Source organism: the organism of the source record quoted next, unplaced genomic scaffold (genome assembly GCF_019419815.1).
Source record: "Pyrus x bretschneideri cultivar Hongxiangsu unplaced genomic scaffold, Pyrus_bretschneideri_v1 Contig24, whole genome shotgun sequence".
In the NCBI taxonomy this organism is placed as follows: domain Eukaryota; kingdom Viridiplantae; phylum Streptophyta; class Magnoliopsida; order Rosales; family Rosaceae; genus Pyrus; species Pyrus x bretschneideri.
In genome coordinates this window covers 4,619,727-4,640,207 of record NW_025999546.1, presented here as the reverse complement: position 1 = coordinate 4,640,207, position 20,481 = coordinate 4,619,727, and the positions used below count along the sequence as shown (strand labels likewise).

Below are 20,481 nucleotides of genomic sequence, written 5' to 3'. Positions count from 1 at the left end.
AATCAAGAAATCAGAGATGCGAAGTGAAGACGATGAGGATCGAGAAGGCCGGAAGACAAGTGGCGAAGGATACCATATAGAAACTTAAGACTTTCTTTGAACGTTTTCTTCGAGACTAAGAAAAGTATATTTCTCATTAAATCACAAATAATGGATACAATCACTAATATATAGTCTTTGACTATTTTCTCTCTAACCAACCAAAACAGAATACTTTATAACAAACCTATAAGAAACTAACAAGAACATTTGATATGACTTGGCATTTTCTTCTTTTTAACTCCTTTTATCTTTTGAATACAAGCTATTACTACTTTAATTTACAGTATGTTCCGAGAGGGGGAAGGTTTGAACCTGACCCTTCTCCCCATTGATCTTCACTTAACATCCAGGGTTTTCTTCTAAGTTTTTGCTTTTTCCTTATAGCATTGACCCCTCGCAGCCTTCAGAGTGTGGGTTGAATAACCACCCACATGGTTTTGGCTGTTCGGATGAAGTAGATTAGGATAGGTTTATTCAGCTTAAAAAAAAAAAAAAAAAAAAAACCATTTGAACTTGATAGGGTGTTGGGTTTCTATCCATGCGTCCCAGATTCAAAACTCCTCCTCTCGTAAATTATTGTAATAATTTCAAACTCTTCTTTTATCCCTAATAATTGTAAATTTAAAAATAAATAAATAAAAACATTTGAACTCGTGATAGATTAGGAACTTATAGTTCTTTGTACTTCTATACATTTTGGAATGACTACCATCAAAGCTTTCCTGGATATTTGTAATATTGAACGAGTTACTTCTTTGTTGTTGTTGAAGAATGAGTTCGATTCTTTTAAATTTTTAGTTGTTTAAGGCTGATCTTTCTATAATACTAAAAAAAGGTTGATCTATCGTAGTCTATGGTTTCTATCAAAAACGAAAAAAAAATTGACCCTTCTTAACAAATTTTCTGACTCTGATATGAAAATAAATTAAAGCAACTATACGAACTAAAACAAACAGAACGTGCAAATAAATAAAAGATGTGTGTATAAATCATTTTCCTCATTTTAAACATATACGCAGCTTGCTCTCTTATATTTGGTAAATAATAGGACCAAAATCAGTAGCGGAGAGAAGATGGAGTCATTGGGATCCTATGATCCCAAGAAGGCCTATTGTCTCCCATTAATTATACACTACATAAGGAGGTTTCTTTTTTTTTTTTTTTTTTTTTTTTAATTTATTATTATCAAGGGGAGAGGGAGAGTTCAAAACTATTATAACAGTGTATATCATTCCAACATTTTATATACTAGGACGTTGGATCACACATATCGGTTACATAAAATGTTGAATCTGATATAATACATCTATACGGGTAATATTATTGTTATTATTCCTCCATTAAGAAAAAAATCTTAACTCCGCCACTGATCAAAATTGAAAGACATGCAAAGATATATAATGAAATATCAATACAGCTGCCAAACCAGCAAACCCTAAACAGCCCAATGTTAGAAATTCCCAGGTGCTTCATCTAATTACCGATTAGGTCTAACTCCAATGGCGAATGTTGGAAGCACAGTATAAACCCGAAATATATTATAATTCCTTTGAAGCATGAAATTGCAGTGCATGCAGTCTAAAAAGGTTGAATTATTAATTCGTACACGGCTTCGAAAGTCTTGATCTTCCAGAACATGAATGTATTATGTGCACTTTCTTATCCTCTCTGTGAAATTGACTTTCAACGGTTCCAATGTACGTGATCATCTCTTACAAGTTAAAGACATCAAATACATGATAACTTTTGTACTAACCAGCAGAGACGCCAAAATGTAATGTAAATTCAACACTATATTATTGCTTTGTGGATAAACTAATGTTCCACACTTTTTGAAAGACATGCAAAGATAATGAAATATCGATCGATATAGCTGCCAAACTAGCAAACCGTAAATAAGAGTTTCTTTTAATTTCTTCAAACGAATGTGACCCTAGCCCTAGCAGCATGCATATAATGTGATCCTTACTATCATTCCACGTCCTCATTGCTACGTTTTCATCATCTGATGCTACTGCAGCTAAAAAAATGATTGATTGGGTCAAAGTATATATTGTGAAGGACTTCATTCATCCTCTCTAGATCTTTACCTTTTCATTTCCGTCACAGAATGAATCTTCATGTTCGATCTCCTTTTCATGAAAACATTACCACATCAAAGTCACAAGAAAGTAGGTATATATGTTGATCGAGAAAATTTGCACATGTATGTGAATAACTAATTACATTCGGTTTTTCAGCACTTAATAACTTCAATTTCGCAACTTGTTTCCCAACTCTTTTCTTAACTTCTCAGATTGAAGACCACACTTCCATCTACTAAACCCACCCAAGAACCACTTCGAATAACCACCATATGTGGAGGTTTAAGGCCGCGGAATTTGATGAGTTCCGATTGCCTTATCCTTTGTTTGGCGAATTGGCTAAAGGGCGACTGTCTCTACTACCTAACCTTTTAGCCCATAATCCCAGGAGTAAAACTGGACCAACCCCGACATCACTACACCACCGTAGGTGGCGAGTCAATGATATGAAGTTGACGGCACCCACGGCCTATACTGCCACTTTGTCTCAGGTATAAAGTTGTTCTCAAGTTGAGTTATACATGCTGTAAAAATTTGGTGAACTTTAAAGTTGGTCGGAAAACTGAGTTCTTGTTCGCCAGAAACCACCTCGAGCGGCAGTGAGTGGGAAACTCAAATGACATGGATTTTGGCATCAATACATACTCAATACCTTAAGCCCATGCATGTTCGAATGTTTGATTAATTATTCAATGTTTGAGATAATTCTACCGCCGTTTTAATTTTCGTCATTGACGACAGTTTGACTGTTGGATCATTATGCAACTTATTGGGCATGCTAGTTGATTTTAGACTTTTAGAACTTGTGGAACGAAAATTTGACGTTCGAATCTTCTAGATTTGAGAATCTAGGGTTGTTGATCCTAACAGGGCCTACTTTGGCCGACTGTTGACTTTTTATTCAACGTGCCCTAAATTATTCTGGTGTATCATTTATCTATAGGATTTTGAGTTAAGACTTGTATGTTTTATTAGGCGTTGATCATGTCTGAGTTCATGCTAGTTGGTAGCAGTGTGGACTTTTGTGCTTTATTACGTGTTGATTGTATATTATGTTGTCATATGACAGATGTGTAATCCTATTATCCATCTTGTAATTCTACCATTTTTGCGAAGATTAGTAAGATATCTTTCTTCATGAATAGCTTTCAACTTAATCAAAATATGAAAATTGTAGTTAACACTCCAAAAATTTAATTGTTACACAACTTCAATGATTAGCATCCTGAAAATATTTCTGCAGTTCAAACTTCGAACGTTTCTTTTAAATGACAATATTAATGTAAGATGAAAGATTCCCACAACCCTGAAGCCTCCACTTGAAGACCAAAAGATTGCCCCCAACCTCAACATTTTCGGCCAAATAAGCAACTATATTAATTTTGCGACCAAGAAGAGAAGAGAAGAAAAAAAAAAAAAAAAAAAAAAAAGACTTTCAAAGTCTCTCTCCACAAATAATGTTGCATGGTTTGATTAGGTAAATAATATTTGTCGATCGCATATAAACCTAGGGATGTGCTATCCACACACTTCATTTTACTTCTTACACATCTCTTGTTAATTTTTATCAGTTGATTTTCTTCAATTCATCTAATTCAACGGCGAAAAATTAGAAGAGTATGCGAAAAGTAAAATAGGGTGTGTGAATATCACACCCCTAAACCTAAGCTTTCAAGAAATTCCCACGTGCCTCGTGTAATTACTTGTTAGGTCTAACTAACTCCAATGGCCTATGTTGGAAGTACAGGACAAACATGAGAGAGAGAGAGAGAGAGAGAGAGAGATATGTTGGAAGTACAAGACCAACATGAGAGAGAGATAGACAGACAGAGACAGAGAGAGACAGAGGCAGAGAGAGAGAGAGAGGGGATTAAGGGACAAATATCTTTACACTCCTTATTAGCCCTTAGATCCTTTTTAATCTAATGGTCATAATTAAAAGTTAGGGTAAATATCAGTTTACTATCCTCAAGTTTCTTAGTTTTCAACATTTGGTACGTGAAGTTTTTTTTGTCCTAGAGTCATACCTAAAGTGTTAATTTTGAGACAGTCTCATACATCCGTTAGTTTGATTGTTAAATCAGCCATTAACTGATGACGTGGCCCTCACGTAAACAATGACTAAGCGCCACATGTAAATCTGGGTCCACGTGGATATTAAAAAATTGAAAAAAAACTAAAACAAAAATTTAAATTTAAAAAACTAAAAACCAAGCCTAAACCTAAAAAATTTAAAATTGCCCTCTTGGTCGTCGCCCTCTTCTTCACACAATTTCCAAACCCAGCTACCAACCCTTCAACCATATCAATTGACCCGAACGGGCTAACTGGGATCTAATTGAAGGAAAATAGTTCGCTGCACAATCTCTTCATCTCCGACGACGGCGGTGCAAGCAGAAGCTCCTCTTTACACTCATTCCGACTCTCGGCAAACCCATTAGTGGAATCCTTAAGCTTTCTAAGAGTGTACCAATGTCCCCACCCCAAATGCGAAACCTTCGGCGCAACGATCATCCCCTAGTCCCTAGACTAAGCCTTCCCGCTGCCATGCGACGACCCACCACCGCAGCCCTTCTCCGGGTACTAAATCTGGTGGTCCTTTCCAATCTCCATGTGAATTCTCTATCGGCCGCCGCTCCCAGCAGGGCTGTCATGGTGTTCGTCCTACTTGAGAAACAGGGGTTGAGCTTTGGCAGAGTCCGAGTCAGCAACCGGGTCAGGATGGCTCTAGTGGTTGATGGGTTTTAGGTCGGGCTATGATAGGTTGTTCCGTAAGTCGTCAATTCAGATTTCTTGGATCTCTTTGGAGACGTTTGGGATGGCGGAGGAGTTGTGTGTAAAGGTCTTAGCTTGCGAGGAGTTGCTGTTGTTGCAGCTGGAAGTGAACCAGAGCGAAATGAGGAAGAAGACGAGAACAATGGCAGCTCCGACGCAATTCCCAAAACAACCCACAAATGCAAACCGAAAATAGAGGTCATTCTTCAATGAGTGAAGCAAAGCAGTTTTCCAAAGGATGATGACTTACTCGATTTGGGTAACTTAGGTAGCAGCTTGGGTGGTCTCAGTGGACTGGGAGGAACAAGTGGGTTGGGTTAGGCCGTGCAGCTGATGGCTTTCTGTGTTGGATAGAGAAGAAGAAACAGAGAGAGGAAGAAGGTTGAGTGCAAAGGCTGGTGGCAACTTTAAATTTTTTAGGTTTAGATTTGGTTTTTAGTTTTTTAAATTTTAAATTTTGTTTTATTTTTATTTAAAATTTTTTTAATATCCACGTGGATCCCTTAATGATACGTAGCGTCCAGTCATTGTCCACATAGGCACCATGTCATTAGTTAACGGCAGACTTAACAGTTTGACTAATGAATGTATGAGACTGTCCCAAAATTTACACTTTAGGTATGACTCTGGGACGAAAAAAACTTGATGTACTAAATGTTGAAAACCACGAAACATGAAGGTAGTAAATAGAGATTTACCCTAAAAGTTAAGATTATTGTTATAATTTAGTAGGTGATGAGGCGATGACTTAGAATAAATTAACATAAACCTCTACTAAAAATTCAAAATATTTTGAAGAGAGTCCTGTTGCACCTAAACCATTTATCTTCCTTGGCAAACACTATCTTCCTTCATGCCATTGTGTTGTGCATCAAATAAAAATTGTTGCTAAATCCAAAATAAAGAAGGACAACGAGAGAGATTTTGATTTGTTCTTTTGTTTATATTATGCAATAACCAGCCAATAGAAAGCTTTCTTGTCAATCAAGGACATACTTAAGGAATTTGATGTAAATCAGTTTTAGGGTTAAAACCTCATCCCTTTCTAGGAAGATTCAATTTTGTTTTCCCGACTATATCCATATTCAAATTCTGGGCTAAGAAACCGGGGGATCTTCAGTGATTGAACCAAATAGAAAAAAATAAAAATTTAACGGGGCGAGAGTTATGAATCTATCTTCTTCAACCCACTTTTTATACCTTCCCATCATATTTACAGGCAACCCATGAAAATATAGTATTGATACTGTAGGATTCGAGAGAGGGGAGAGAACAAGAAAAAGAAAGTGAAAAAGTCAGTTAGGTTGTATGGAGCGAGATTGATATATCCATGATTGTGTTCTTGTCATCTTAATTAACAACGGCATAGGGAGTTAGATGAAGATGGAGGCTCCGAAGTGTTTAAGTTTCCATATCCTAATAATTTTTCCTTAAAATTTTTTAATTGATTAATGTCTTTTTATTTCCATGTCATCAGCGCCACATCATTTAGTAGTTTAGATGAGTCATATTAGTTTTATTCAGGACCATTGGATTCAAATAAATCTAAAGAGTAACAAGGAGTGTAAAAGTATTTGTAAAATCATTTGTCCCTTGATCTTATCCCATAAATATATCTCTGTGTGTGTGTATTCATGAATGATGGTAGACAATCTAATTATAATTCCTCTGAAGCATGAAATTGTAGTGCATGCAGTCTAAAAAGGCTGAATTATTAATTCGTATACGGCTTGGAAAGTCTTGATCTTCCAGAACATGAATGTATTCCGTGCATTCTCTTAACCCCTCTGTGAAATTGACTTTCAACGGTTCCAAAGTGCGTGATCATCTCTTACAAGTTAAAGACATCAAATACATGATAACTTTTGCTACTAATTAGCAGAGACGCCAAAATGTAATTTAAATTCAACACTATATTATTGCTTTGTGGATAAACTAATGTTCCGCACTTTTTGAATTACAAATCAACTTCCTTTACTTGTCTAACATGATTGGGTTAAGTGATTCACCATCTGATACTGTACAAATTCAAATTCATTTTATATTTATTTCACTTTTTGACTAGCTCACCCGCTGAAAATTTCTGATTTTGCATAAAGATTTCAATACTCTATGTTTGAATTTCAAACATAAGATCAGACGGATAATGTTAGAAGACCAAAATTTTAAACTAAATTTGCAAACAAATGATGTGGATATAGATTATTGGATTATTACTTAATTATTTTAAATATTGATTAACGTGTTTATTTCTTATTAGTGACACATCATTTGATTTGTAAATTTGGTTTAAAATTTGGTGTCACTAACATTATTCTAAGATATATGGTCAATGTAAGCTTATAACTAAGCTAGACATTAAAATAATTGATTGTACGAAGAATTAAGTCAAGGAGGTGAGAGGTTCATAACCACATCATACATGGATCATATTAAGCACGTTCTGAGCGTTCGTGTTAGTGGGGTACACCGACCTCTGATTAGTGCGCACCAAACAATAATTGTCAGCTCAAATTTAAAAGTAAACTTCAGATTTGAACTGGGCCTAAGAGTTGCTCATCACCCAGTGGACTCCGTTCACCCAAAAACATGGGCCTGTCAAAACCTCCTCGGTCGCCTCCTGCCAGATTTACAGCGTACCACCTTCCCAACTGAAGCCCATTATCCTACCTCTGAACCGAAAAGTTCTCAACTGTAAAATCTTCTCTCTTTCTGCAACATAGCGAAGAATCTGCAATAGCAGTTCTGAAAGCTTTGATTTTCTTGATTTGAATCCAATTTCTCTGCATGTCAGTCAATGTGTTGCCGGAATTGGCAAATGGGCAAGTGGATTCATTGTCCCCGCCGTAGATTCTGCCGACAGGAAAAGCTTCCGGACGCATTGCCTCTGCCCATTTCACCCTCAACCTCCTCCCCCTTCTGGTAAGTCTTCTAATTTCCTTTGTTTCTTGTGTATATCATCATTAAATTTGAATTGGGTTCTTCGTAAATTGTTGGTTTTGTGGGTCTTTCTTGGTGGGTTTATCATTTCAATTTTTGCCTTTTCTTTCTTTCTTTCCGGTAATGTAACAGTGATTTATGCTTGGTTCCCGAGAAAATATCGACTTAAAAGAACTTTGATGTTTCGGATTGTTTATTTGTTCAACTGAGAAAATTATTGGAAATGTAAGGTGAGTTTGACAATATTCTGGAGAGCAATGCTAGAAAGCACTTGTTATAAGACACTCGTTTCGTATTAAAGACCGATAATTGGATATAGATTGGAGATTATATTCTAAATTTAACTGGGCTTCTAAGTAGTAGTGTGTTATGTGCTGTTTCGAAAGGCGGCTATTGCATTTTTAGATCTTTGCTATCTTCAGTATGCGTAAAAAGAAGCCGTGTGTAACATAACTAATTCCGTCGCGCGCATTGTAAGTACTGTTCTAAAAATCTCCGTTAGTGCCACCTAGCTGGCCACTGTCCCAATTAATGTCTAGACGTTTGAAAATTAAGAAAGGGCGTCTAAAACTGCTGAGATGCCCGTCTAGACCGCCTAGGTTGCGACTCAATTAGGCGGACAATATATAACTTTAATTTTGCATTTTATTTTTATCAATAAATTGTAAGATAGTGGCTGCATACTTAAATGAACACACATTATATCCTTGGTCCCTATGTTTTCATTATGTTCTAATATTTCATAATACATTGTCATTCTATTTTGTAGTTTATGATGAAAATATATATATTTTAATTATAAGCAAACACTTATTTACACGAAATATAACATATTTACTTAAATCCTCCTAGTCAGCATAGGCGCCCGCCTTCCGACTACCGCCTAGCGTCTTTTAGAACCTGATTGTAAGGTTTCTATCATAATTTCATAGACTATGGAAATTGTTCATAGAGATGTTTCTTCTCTGATGCATCATAGTATTAGTTCTAGGTATTACTTGTTAGTGATGTGGGTTCTCTACTTGTGTTTTCCCATTCGTTTTAATACTGGGTGGTTATGTGGCTTGTTTTTGATGTTGTACAAGACACGTGCGGATTTAATTCTGTATCATTTGAAAGAGTCATCCTGGCAGCAATGGTGTTGGATATTACTCGAATCTTACTAGTTTTGTTTTTTTCATTCGTAGGGAGTTGGGCAGACATCAATGGCCTCCCCTGTGACACCTCTCTGCCTAATCCAAATGCGTATATAGATACAATAGACTGGAACCCCATTATCGATCCTGCGCTCGTTAAGGAGGTGGATCATGAATACTTTGCTCCTGATGAGGGAGAAGGGAATGGCAAGATATTCAGATTTTGTTCCTCCCGATGAACATAACATGACCCTAGATAATCATACAAATCCTTGGTAATGTGACAACATTCAGGGTAGTGGACATTTGATAAATACAGCTCGGGGCAGGAACCAGCGGGAGACTAATGGTGACGGCCCTTGGGAATGTGGAATTACTCAAGGCAATGAAAGTACGAAGAAAAATACATGGGAAGATAGCAGGAATGAGTCGCTGGGATGGAACCAGGTGGGGGACAGTATCACTCCAACAAAGGGTTGGGATAATGGTGTCAATTCTTGGGAAGGAGGCTATCAGGACGTGCCTCAGTGAAAGGTGGTACATGGGCTGATCCGGTATCGAATTCTTGGGGCTGCAACCAGGAGTCAAAAGACTTGGGTCGTGGTGAAAATTCTTGGGAGTATGGTCTTAGTCGAAACAGCATGTCTCTAAATGATAAAGAATGGAGAGATCGTGGAGAAGATGAATGGAGTCGGAAACAGTGGGAGAGCCAGAATAACCAGAAAAATAATTTGGATTTTAGGATAACAAATAGTGGTCGGGGAGCAAGGAACGACGGTGGCCATAAGACACCCTCACCAGTATAGATCAGGCAATAAAAGCTCAAGATTTCAATGGAGGGAATATCAAACAGGTAACAGAAAGAGGGTAAGTTTTGCGTAAGAGTAGCGAGTGCTAGAAGACGAGGTATCCCTTTTGGTTCGTGTGTTTTGAATTGCCAGCCTCATAATAGTAGATATGCAGGCATGATCGACATGTATATATGTCATTTCTGTTATATCATCTCCTACAGGAAAATGTTCTTCCACAGAGAGCAATTCGATGAATCGTCCAACCTTCCGGGGTGGTAAACAGCATCCATCCGATGAATCAATAGCGTTGCGGGTTTTGAATTTTGATGGTTACACGCAACTTTTGCAGCACGTATCATTGCACAATTACTCGACAATTACTCGAATGTATTAATAGCAGAGCGTTGTCCTGCAGATGCTTTCCCGGAAAGAAGTGAGATACATATAATGTTTACTGGATAAGCTCACAATAATAAATTGACTAGCAACAACAACAAAGCTTTTTTTCACTAAGTGAGGTTGGCTATATGAATTCTAGAATGCCATTGCGCTCGGTTCTGTGACGTCTAATGCTAAATTGACTGGCAAAGTTATAAATTCCTTGATTGGTTAAGTTTTTTGCTTTGTCCAAAAGCAGCTTTCTGCTTATAGCATCAAGCAAGTGGTAACCGAACATATGGTGTTGCTTTGTTCAAAAGCAGCTTTCCGCTTACAGCATCACGCAGGTGGTATCCGAACAAATGGTATCCGCTTACAGTCCTGATGCGTAAATGGATACCACATGTTCTGGCTTTCAAAGAGAGCAAAATCATACGTTAGGGAATCCTGGTAACATAGAAATTAGAAGCTCAAAGACAACCTATCTTACTTTCAAAAACTTGAAAACAACAGAAAAAAAAAAAAAACGAGACAGTAAACTTATCGACCGTATTATACAAGTAGCTCATTGATAATATTTGTACAATTCCGCTGAACATTCCATGTCTCAACGAACTTATGTTCCGATGATGTACGAGTACAACATTGGATATAAACAAATGAATTATTTCTCATCATACAACTTTGGACTTGGTTTAGGCTCCTGTTATAATTCAGGATTATGTTGGCTTCGATTGCAGCTTCATTCTAAAATTTTGGATCAATGATGACATATAATCACGCGTACTAGTGATCAAACCATCTCTAGGTTTGTGCATACTAGCAATCAACCATTGATATTCTGATAGCGTAGATTCAGTTAAGGGCTCCAAAAACTCACACCTTTCCAAAATCTCAGGTGGCGGTACTCCTGCCACGAGGTTTGTGTCCAGTTTCGGCTTACCCTTGAGCTCTTTCAAATCTTCAGGCTGAGCACTATCAAGCACAGAAGGGGAAGCTCCTGGGATTACCTCCTGCTTAAAAGGGAGTGTTCTAGCAGTTTGCAAGCAGAACTCCATCCATTGATGGACGAGTGGAGACGGCCCTCTAACTCGCCCCCCAATTCGATTTGTTTCAAGCCGACTGGCGGCAGGGATTGCCTAGAAAAAGAACAAAAATTATAAATTGACATATGGGAGAAGATACAATATAGGGGATAACGTAAATGTCTAAGAGAGCATGATGGAGGATGTACCCATAAATCTGCCCATATACTAGCTCCATTTTTGGAACAATTACTGCAACATCAGACATGCGTTTGGCAACAGGAAGAACATCACTGCTCCACCCAACAGCCACCCACACGTCTCCAACCCCAAATGTTTTTAAATAATGTACACTGTCAAATAGTCGGACCTACAGAAAGCCAATGAGCATGTCACGATTCTTTTGCAAATAATCATGAAACATGTTCATCACATAAGACATCAGAACTGCGCAAGCCACAGCTAGAAATACCCTAAATAAGTAGAATAATTTTAAGTCATAGTTCCAAAACTGAGGTCCATTCCCTAAATTTAGCTCCAGACTTGGGAGCAATCTACTTTTCCACTAGTTAATCAAGTACACCCTCACCCAAAGCAAAGATGTTAGATTTTTTCTCTCAATACCTGTTTTACAAGTAAAGCCAGATTTTGCCTGACAGCATCTCTCCCACCGTCAACTTGCGAATGGATGTGTTTTGTGTTGTATGATGCTCCCATATACTTCAATACTGCACCAATAACCTCTCTAGGAGAATCAACCATAGAAATCTTCCCTGCAAGTTCAGGTCGCCATAAATCTGCCCAGTCCTGCAATGGTGGTTTTACAACTCTTAGAATGTTGTACATAAGATAATATTTTTAAGAATCCAAAATGTGCCAGATTCAAATGAAAGCCAGCGAGTACGAATTTTAACATATGTTTCAGCAAGCAAATTTACCCCTTGAATCATTTTTCAAGCTTCTTTTCATAAATTTTCCCACTTCATAGAATATTGTGTTTATCAATCAAATGTTATACTTTGAGGTAAAGAGTACTGATATAAAAATAGAGTTTAATTAAAAAGAATTAGCAGATAATAAACAGTTCAGGGACATGTTTACCTCTACAGGAGCCAACTTATGCTTTCGAAATTTACTTTTTTTGTATGCTATCACCATGCAGCCCCAGCGATATGGCGCAGCCCATACTTTACCATCAGCGTCAATTCTCCCCTCAGAGTTCCTGCGGAGATATACCTGAGTCATTTTTAGTAAAAGTAAAACACCATAACTGATTTCTGAGTGAACAAAAAGGCATTGCCAATTCGAAAGAATGGAAACAGTACTCCAAATGCAAGAAAATGCATAAACTACATATGAAACACACACAATAAAACTCAAAACCAGTATTAAAGCATAGTAGAAAAACCACACAAGATAATAATACTGATTCCAGTGTCTGGCATGCCAGGTGAAACATCTAAGCAGGTTTTCCCTTCACATGTTATCTACATGTCTATTACCCCCTTCAATATATTCTATTTGATTCCTGAGTTTCTGGTTACACAACATTTAGCTTAGAAATGCGTTGTAACAATTAATTCAGGACAGATAGCCCCCGTGATCAAAACAGCGAAAAGATAAGTTAAATCTCTTCTTAGAAATTACTGTGAAAGAAGATATATATCTGTAGTTTTCGGGGCCTACCCTCTTCATACATATTTAATATTTATAGTAAAGCTAATGATATATTCCATCACATGGAGTTAGTAAAGCTAAAAAGATATATTCCATCACATGGAGTTAGTAATACTGTAATACATTTTTTTTAGTCCTCTGATTTGTGGTCATGAACACAAGCCTTGTATTTCAATTAACCGATGACCATTTTACAGTTTTCACAACATATAAACCTTAAATGGCATGGCCAGAAATGAGCATAGCAAGGCATTACTCAATGTATAATACAGGGAGCCAAAGGAACACAATTTTTCAGAATCCAGAATCAAGAGGACATGAAAGAGCAGTTGTTTTCTTACTTTCCATCGGTCACTCAAGCCTTTAAACCAATCCTGGTCTTCTACCCCTTGTATGGGCTCAATCACAGCCTTGCTAATGGCATAATTGAGCCAAGAGTCCCCAACACTAACGAGGTCAGCTGCGACGACAGATGAAGGCCCAACATTGCCTTTGCTAAAGGCCATTGATAGATCAGAAAAGATGCCCTCAAGGCTTGCATGCGACTTCATGTGAACCTTTGATCTTTTTCCTTGAGATTGCATAAAGTCCTACATTGTCAAAAGGAAATAAATTAAGTTAGTCACTCTAAAAGAATAAAATAATTCAACACTTGTAATCCCAGCTACCTACCAAACTGAATACCAAATCTGATGTCATATGACGAAATACAGAAAAAAAAAAAAAAAAAGCACCTAATACCTTAACCCATGAAGGAGGCACAGAGCCGCGGAGAGCAGCAAGTCTCAAAGGGACTGTCAAAGCATAAGTCTTAGACTTCCAAGCTGCAAATGCTGCTTCCAACTTGTTATCTTCCAATTTTTCCAAACTTTCAGATTTAGCTTCATTTCCATCATCTTTGGCTGTGCTCATCAAATGTACAATTTCAAAAACTACAGTTATGTGAAACAAACCTGCCTTATTGATAAAAAAAAAAGCTAAACTCAACTGATTTGAGAAATTACCTTGGGCTGTGTGCTCCTCCTCTAGAACCACTTGAGGCTTGCCAAGAGGAAGAGGCCGACATTGAGCCGAACTGGCCCAACAGCAAACCCCAAGCCCAACAAAGACTGCGGTGGAGGCGGCAAGTCGAACCAGGGCTTGAGGCACAGCGGAGGTGGGAGGCTCCGGCACCGGCAAATGTGGAGTGAGGTTGAGGCCACAAGAGAATGTGAGAGGCCTATGATCGTGGAACCTTGGTAGGGGTTTGGTAGAGAAGAAGAAGGTGAGCTTAGAGCTATGGGGACCAGAGCGGTCTAAGGGGAAAGGGATGTATGATGGTACCACCAACACAGCAGCAGCCATATTCACAGGAGTTTTAGTAATTGGGCTGAAAATGTGATGACAGAGGGAGCACAGTATAATGTGATCAGGTAGCAACCCGAAAGCATTTCATTTCTCGTGGCACTTAAAATCTACAAAGTACGCAAATGAGAACAGAATTAGAACAATTTCATTTCTCAAGACTCTGAACCACTACATCCAAAACAATCACCTTCGCCCCTAATTTCACTTACGCTTCTAAAATCCAAACGAAAACAAAAACAAAAAACAAAAAACAAACAACGAAAATGTATGAACTTTTATTACTTTTAAAGTGAAGAATTACAATCTAGCAGTTTAGAAGGATTATTTGCTACTTGCAAGAACATCAAGACAGTTGTCCCTTTTACGATAATCCGGGCATTTCGGTATTGTTTTACAATAATCAAGCAATTCAACATTACTTTTTTTCCCTCTTACAACAATGCGTCCATTTCCGGTTCGATATGCGTCCAAGATTCTTCAAGAAATAAGTATACATATCCAAAAATCATCGACTGCACAAGTATATACAAATAATCTGTAACCAAATTTATGGTTCGTAAACCCTAAATTAGCAGGAAAATTAGAAAATTACAAAACCCCTAATCACCAAATGGAAAAGAAAGTAGCTCACCTCTTTCAGTGTGTGTCATTAGCTGCGAGCGTGAGGGACGACGGCCAACAGAGGAGAGAGGACACTCTGCGCACTGCAGACAACTGAGCAAAGAGAGAGTGAGAGAGAGCTCAGAGAAGAAGACGACGCTCTGCAGTGATGATAATAATCATTTTTTATTTTTTATTTTATTTAAAAGGGAACAGCCGGTGGCCATTTTGTCACTACATTATCAAACGAAAAGAATTAGAGAGAAAGGGGCAGCAACAAATTTTAAAATGCCACCTCAGTCCCCACCCCCTAAATTCCAGATCTTCCACGGCCACCGCAAGCCCACACAGAACCGCCCCACCGTCCGCGGCGGCCTCTTCTCCGACCGTGTCTCTCAGCCGAGCCGCAAATACCCCACCACCGTAACCCAATCCCAGCCCTTCGATCTCTCCAAGTGGGACCCACACCTGCCCCAAACCTCGCCGTCCACTTCATCGCCCAACCCCGACGACACGACCCTCCTCTCGTTCCTCTCCCCCATCGCCCGCTTCATACTCGATGCTTTCCGCAAGAACCGGAACCACTGGGGCCCGCCAGTCGTCTCGGAGCTCCGGAAGCTCCGCCGGGTCACGCCGGACCTCGTCGCCGAGGTGCTCAAGGTCCAGAATGAACCCGTTTCGGCCTCCAAGTTCTTCCACTGGGCAGGTAAGCAAAAGGGTTTCAAGCACACTTATGCTTCATACAATGCCTTGGCTTATTGTCTGAACCGGTCCAACCGGTTCCGGTCGGCGGACCAAGTCCCTGAGCTAATGGACTCGCAGGGCAAACCGCCGAGCGAGAAACAGTTTGAGATTCTCATCAGAATGCACTCTGATGCCAATAGAGGTCTCAGGGTTTATTATGTGTATGAAAAAATGAAGAAATTTGGGGTTAAACCCAGGGTTTTCTTGTACAATAGGATCATGGATGCGTTGGCGAAAACGGGTTATTTGGATTTGGCCTTATCGGTTTACGATGACTTTCGTGATGATGGATTGGTGGAGGAGAGTGTTACTTTCATGATCTTGATAAAGGGTATGTGTAAAATGGGAAGAATTGATGAAATGTTGCAGCTTTTGGAGAGAATGAGGGCGAATTTGTGTAAACCGGACGTGTTTGCATACACGGCAATGATTAAGGTTTTGCTTTCAGAGGGGAACTTAGATGGGTGTTTGAGGGTTTGGGAGGAAATGAAGAGAGATAGGGTTGAGGCTGATGCTATGGCATATGCAACTCTGGTTACAGGGTTGTGTAAGGGTGGCAGGGTGGAGAAAGGGTACGAATTGTTTAGGGAGATGAAGGCGAAGGGTTTCTTGATTGATAGAGCGATATACGGGGTGTTGATTGAGGGGTTTGTGGCGGACAGGAAGGTTGGGGTGGCTTGTGATTTGTTGAAGGATTTGGTGGACTCGGGCTATAGGCCAGATTTGGGGATATATAATTCTCTTATCGAGGGTTTATGTAATGTGAAGCGGGTTGATAAGGCTTATAAAATTTTCCGAGTTACTGTTCAAGAGGGTCTTCAGCCAGATTTCGCTACGGTGAATCCCATTTTGGTGCTCTATGCTGAGACAAGTAGAGTGGATAAGTTCTGCGAGATGCTTGCACAGATGGAGAAATGTGGTTTTCCTGTCATTGACGATCTTTCGAAATTCTTCTCCTTATTGTAGGAAAGGAGGATGGAGTAACAATGGGTTTGGAAGTGTTTGAAGAGTTAAAAGTCAAAGGTTATTATAGTTTAGGAATCTACAATATCTTTATGGAGGCCCTCCACAAATCTGGGAAAGTGAAAAAAGCATTGTCTCTCTTTAATGAAACGAAGGATGTGGGTTTGCAGCCCGACTCCTTTACTTACAGCATTGCCATAATGTGTTTTGTTGAAGATGGGGACATCCATGAGGCTTGTGCCTGTTATAATAAAATAATTGAGATGTCTTGTGTTCCTTTGATTGCTGCCTACCGTTCGCTTGCTAGAGGGCTTTGTAAAATTGGAGAGATTGACGCCGTTATGCTGTTACTTCGTGACTGCTTAGCCAGCGTGACAAGTGGACCCTTGGAATTCAAGTATTCTCTTACCATTCTTCATGCATGTAAATCAAATAATGCTGAGAAGGTGGTTGAGGTGCTAAATGAGATGATACAGCAGGGTTGTCCTCCAGATGATGTTGTATACTCTGCTATAATCTCTGGCATGTGTAAGCATGGCACAATAGAGGAGGCAAGAAAAATATTTTCAAATTTGAAAGAGCACAAAATTTTAACAGAAGCCAACATGATTGTGTATGATGAAGTATTAATTGAACACATGAAGAAGAAGACGGCAGATCTGGTGGTGTCTGGTTTGAAATTTTTTGGATTAGAAAACAAATTGAAAGCAAAGGGTTGTAAGCTGCTGTTGTGATGAAATTATAAAGGCAGGTACGGAATTCATTGATTACTTCGGACTTTCCTTCTGTTGCAATTCGCTTATAATGCATGAAATTGTATCGAGTGGTGAGAACACTCCATTTAAGATGCATCTATGGAGGAGGCACACATCTTCGGGTTGTGAGGCGTCTTATTAGCTGGCATTGCCAATGATGTTCGCTTTTGGGTGTCTCATGAATATTCCAACAGGTTAGTTTTGTACTGTAAAGCCTTGTTTTAAAGTTTAAACCTTTGCTTCCAATAATGTTACAGTTTATTTTCCGTTGCTTTGCTTTGGTTAGCTGATTCTTGCTTGTTCTTCTTTTAGTTCTTCATCTTTAGTTAGCTGATTTTTGCTTGTTTAGTTGGCATCTTTTGGGAAATTGGAGATTAAACCTAAACTCAATCATATTATTGTTACCATTCTTTTTATCCGGAAGTCTAGGACTCAAATTATTATGCAACCTGGAAACAAAATGATGTGCTTTTTTTAACCTACTTCAGCTACAAGTTTGTAGAAATGCATACAGCTAAATAGTAGGAGAGGCCAGTGAACTCTTATTGAAGCTAGAACTTTTGGTTTGGCAGCTTGTGATTGGGGTTGCTTGGCAAGTGTCTTCTGGCCACTATGATTCTGCTGAATGTGGGTACCCTGCTTTCTTTGTTTCTCTGCAACTTTCTCAGCCGTGGTCTCAATGTGTTTTGGAGGTTCAGTGTACAATTTGGCTCAGAGACCCTGGTAGGGACTCTCTATGTTGGTTTGCTGGTCGTTCATTTTGGTCGTTGCTTGAATGGCAGTATATTTTCCTAGTGGGAGATAAACAACTGTTCTGGTACTAAGACGTCGCAAATTAAAATTCAATGTGAGTGTATTCCCTGATGATACGGATATATGTTTCTCTCAAGGCAAGCTCCAAATTCCAATATCAAGGAAATTGGATGGCAAAGAAGAGAAGCAGTTCCAGATTGCAGGAATTGAGGTACTCTGAATTCTTCAATGATCGGTCGAAGATTCCAGATATATAATGTTCATAATCTGTCGAGAGAAATTGTGACTGCTATAATGTTCACCTTCATCTGGAGGAGAAGCCCTCTCGCAATACGCAAAGAAACCTTTGAGTTTTGACATGTGAGGTTTAAATGCATTGATTTGTATTAGGGCTGTCGTCTAATACCGAGAAGAGAAGTACCTCTAGACCAACGACTATGTTAGTAAACCGTCTTACGTGAATATGAAACGGTTATTTTTTCACAACCCCTTAATATTCTGTGCCTGTTGTACAAATGATGTATGTTCATTCCATATTTCTTTTTCTACATACAAAATACACAACGCATACATTCACCGGAATTAAACCATCAAGCTCGCCATTCGCTCTTATTCTCGAGGGGCGCTTGGCACAACATTCTAATGTTAACATGCATTTGACATACAAAACTGTCAAAAAAATGTTGACAGTTCCTCGGATCTCTTTCTTTCTGGTACATTGAAAGATTCATAATGCACGGCCGCAGGCTGATCTAAGCACAAAACTAAACCTTAACGAGCAAGAAACCGAAGCCTAGACTTCCCTTTTGGGCCGGTTGCGGGTACGGGGAAGTGCAGGCATTTCTTCTATCGAACTGTCAGCTTCGCCATCCTCATCCGTTTCCCTGATCGCTTGGTTGATTGCCATCTACATCAAGAACACAAACACTATGACTACTACAGAAGCATCAACAGAAACAAAATCCAGTAGCTTATGAACATCACAAAGAAAAAGACTCTGAAACTATGCTTTTTTTTTTTTTTTTAGCAGCGCTCACAAAATGCTCACTTTCCTGCCCCTGCTATTCAACTAGGTTCCAACGATGAGTTTTCGATTACTCGAAACTGCACCATCAGAGTTGCATTACACATAAATCTCTTAAGAACATGGAAGCTGCACCCGAAATCACGAGTTAATCTCGGTGACAAAGTACTTAATTAACCGTTAAACACACGAGAAAACTACTACACAACAATTGCACGCACGAGAGATATTGCTCTGCTACGATTAAAACAAACTACTTTAAACGAGAGATTAGAAACTGGAAAAACTCGTAACAAAGCAAGGCGGAGTTCATTTGTGATTGCTTCGGTAGGAAAGCACTTCTGCTCGTAAGTGTTTCTGCAAAAAGCGTTTTACTATAAACATATTGAAATTTTTGTTAAAAACTTAGCGCTTTTGCTTCCAGAACATAATCAAAAGCGTCTTTCGAGTTTAATTCATATGCTATATGAATGCAGTCACAGGTATTCAAATATTCGGAAGCATTAAACCGCATGCATATCAAAGAACGGAGTTGCAGAAATTCGACAAACCTCTTCAAGGAAGTCTCTGTCGAGCTTATCGGCGACTCTGATGGAGGTGAAAACGGTGACGGCGATCAGAGAGAGCGGCAAAACGAATGCGAACACGTACTGGCTTGTGGTGGGCCCCGCACGTGTCACCACCGCTAGGCCTCTGGTTTGCCGGCCGGGATACCGTGACGCCGGCGTGATGGGCACACGCGGAGGGATGAATGAAGCACGTGAAAGTGGGGCGAGTGGTGGAGGAGAGAGAGCGAGTGAGGCTGTGTTGGAGATGAGAAGCTTTGCCATGGCAGCAGCTTGGCTCTTCCGCTCGGAGTGGATAAGGTTATCATTTTGCTTTTTATAAAATAACGGCAGGTTACCTTAACGTCGCCTCTCTTAATTAAAAATAAATCTCGCTTCTTATTTGTATGGAATGGGAGTACTTTGTTCTTGATTTACTAAAAATTGTGTTTATAATCGAAATCATTCATATTATAAATCATTTAGTAGGAAACGTCTTTATGAGAAAATATATGCATATATATATATATATATATATATATATATTCAGTTTAGTCAAATTCAAATTCGAATCATGAGAGAGTTGTTGGAATTCGTCATTATACAGTAAAAAAAATAAATAGTCAAATTCAGTAAACACATTACGAATCATTCATGTATTTGTTACACTTAATTGACTAAACGATTTTTTTTAATTAATTTTTTATGAAATGATATTTATAAGTATTTAAGGGCAAAAATTGCCCTATCCGTTGGGGGCCGGGGCCCCCGGGGGGGGGGGGTGGAGGCCAGGTCAAACCTTCTACTATTGGTGCGAAATGTAAGGAGTCTTGGTCTCGAGCTAAGCTAGGACATGATTTAATTCTCATAATAAGAGTGATTGCGCCGCAAGACCAAGTGAA

The 20,481-nt window shown here is 39.0% G+C and overlaps 3 protein-coding genes and 2 long non-coding RNA genes across 5 annotated transcripts; 3 read left to right on the top strand and 2 right to left on the bottom strand.

Moving 5' to 3' along the window:
- The first annotated feature begins 1,884 nt into the window (after positions 1 to 1,884).
- On the top strand, positions 1,885 to 3,268 carry LOC125478221. Its single transcript, XR_007259013.1, has 2 exons — positions 1,885 to 2,213; positions 2,339 to 3,268. It is a non-coding gene; the product is annotated as an uncharacterized LOC125478221 (long non-coding RNA).
- A 3,970-nt stretch (positions 3,269 to 7,238) lies between these two features.
- On the top strand, positions 7,239 to 10,281 carry LOC108867964. The gene is made up of 2 exons (XR_001953998.2): positions 7,239 to 7,823; positions 9,029 to 10,281. It is a non-coding gene; the product is annotated as an uncharacterized LOC108867964 (long non-coding RNA).
- A 394-nt stretch (positions 10,282 to 10,675) lies between these two features.
- Positions 10,676 to 14,967, bottom strand: LOC103957635. The gene is given in 10 exon segments (XM_048586558.1): positions 10,676 to 11,285; positions 11,381 to 11,409; positions 11,412 to 11,541; positions 11,796 to 11,978; positions 12,273 to 12,407; positions 13,190 to 13,438; positions 13,590 to 13,750; positions 13,853 to 14,302; positions 14,615 to 14,707; positions 14,827 to 14,967. Coding segments are annotated over 8 exon segments (1,647 nt in total). The 5' UTR covers positions 14,193 to 14,302; positions 14,615 to 14,707; positions 14,827 to 14,967; the 3' UTR covers positions 10,676 to 10,865.
- A 116-nt stretch (positions 14,968 to 15,083) lies between these two features.
- LOC103957633 (pentatricopeptide repeat-containing protein At4g20740) lies at positions 15,084 to 18,504 on the top strand. Its single transcript, XM_009369816.3, is given in 3 exon segments — positions 15,084 to 16,500; positions 16,503 to 17,451; positions 17,830 to 18,504. Coding segments are annotated over 2 exon segments (2,151 nt in total). The 3' UTR covers positions 17,237 to 17,451; positions 17,830 to 18,504.
- LOC103957632 lies at positions 18,469 to 19,902 on the bottom strand. Its single transcript, XM_009369814.3, has 2 exons — positions 19,586 to 19,902; positions 18,469 to 18,917 (listed from the first exon to the last, which is right to left on the bottom strand). The coding sequence occupies exons 1-2, from the start codon at positions 19,862 to 19,864 to the stop codon at positions 18,804 to 18,806; spliced, it is 393 nt and encodes a 130-aa protein (XP_009368089.2). The 5' UTR covers positions 19,865 to 19,902; the 3' UTR covers positions 18,469 to 18,803.
- Positions 19,903 to 20,481: the final 579 nt, after the last annotated feature.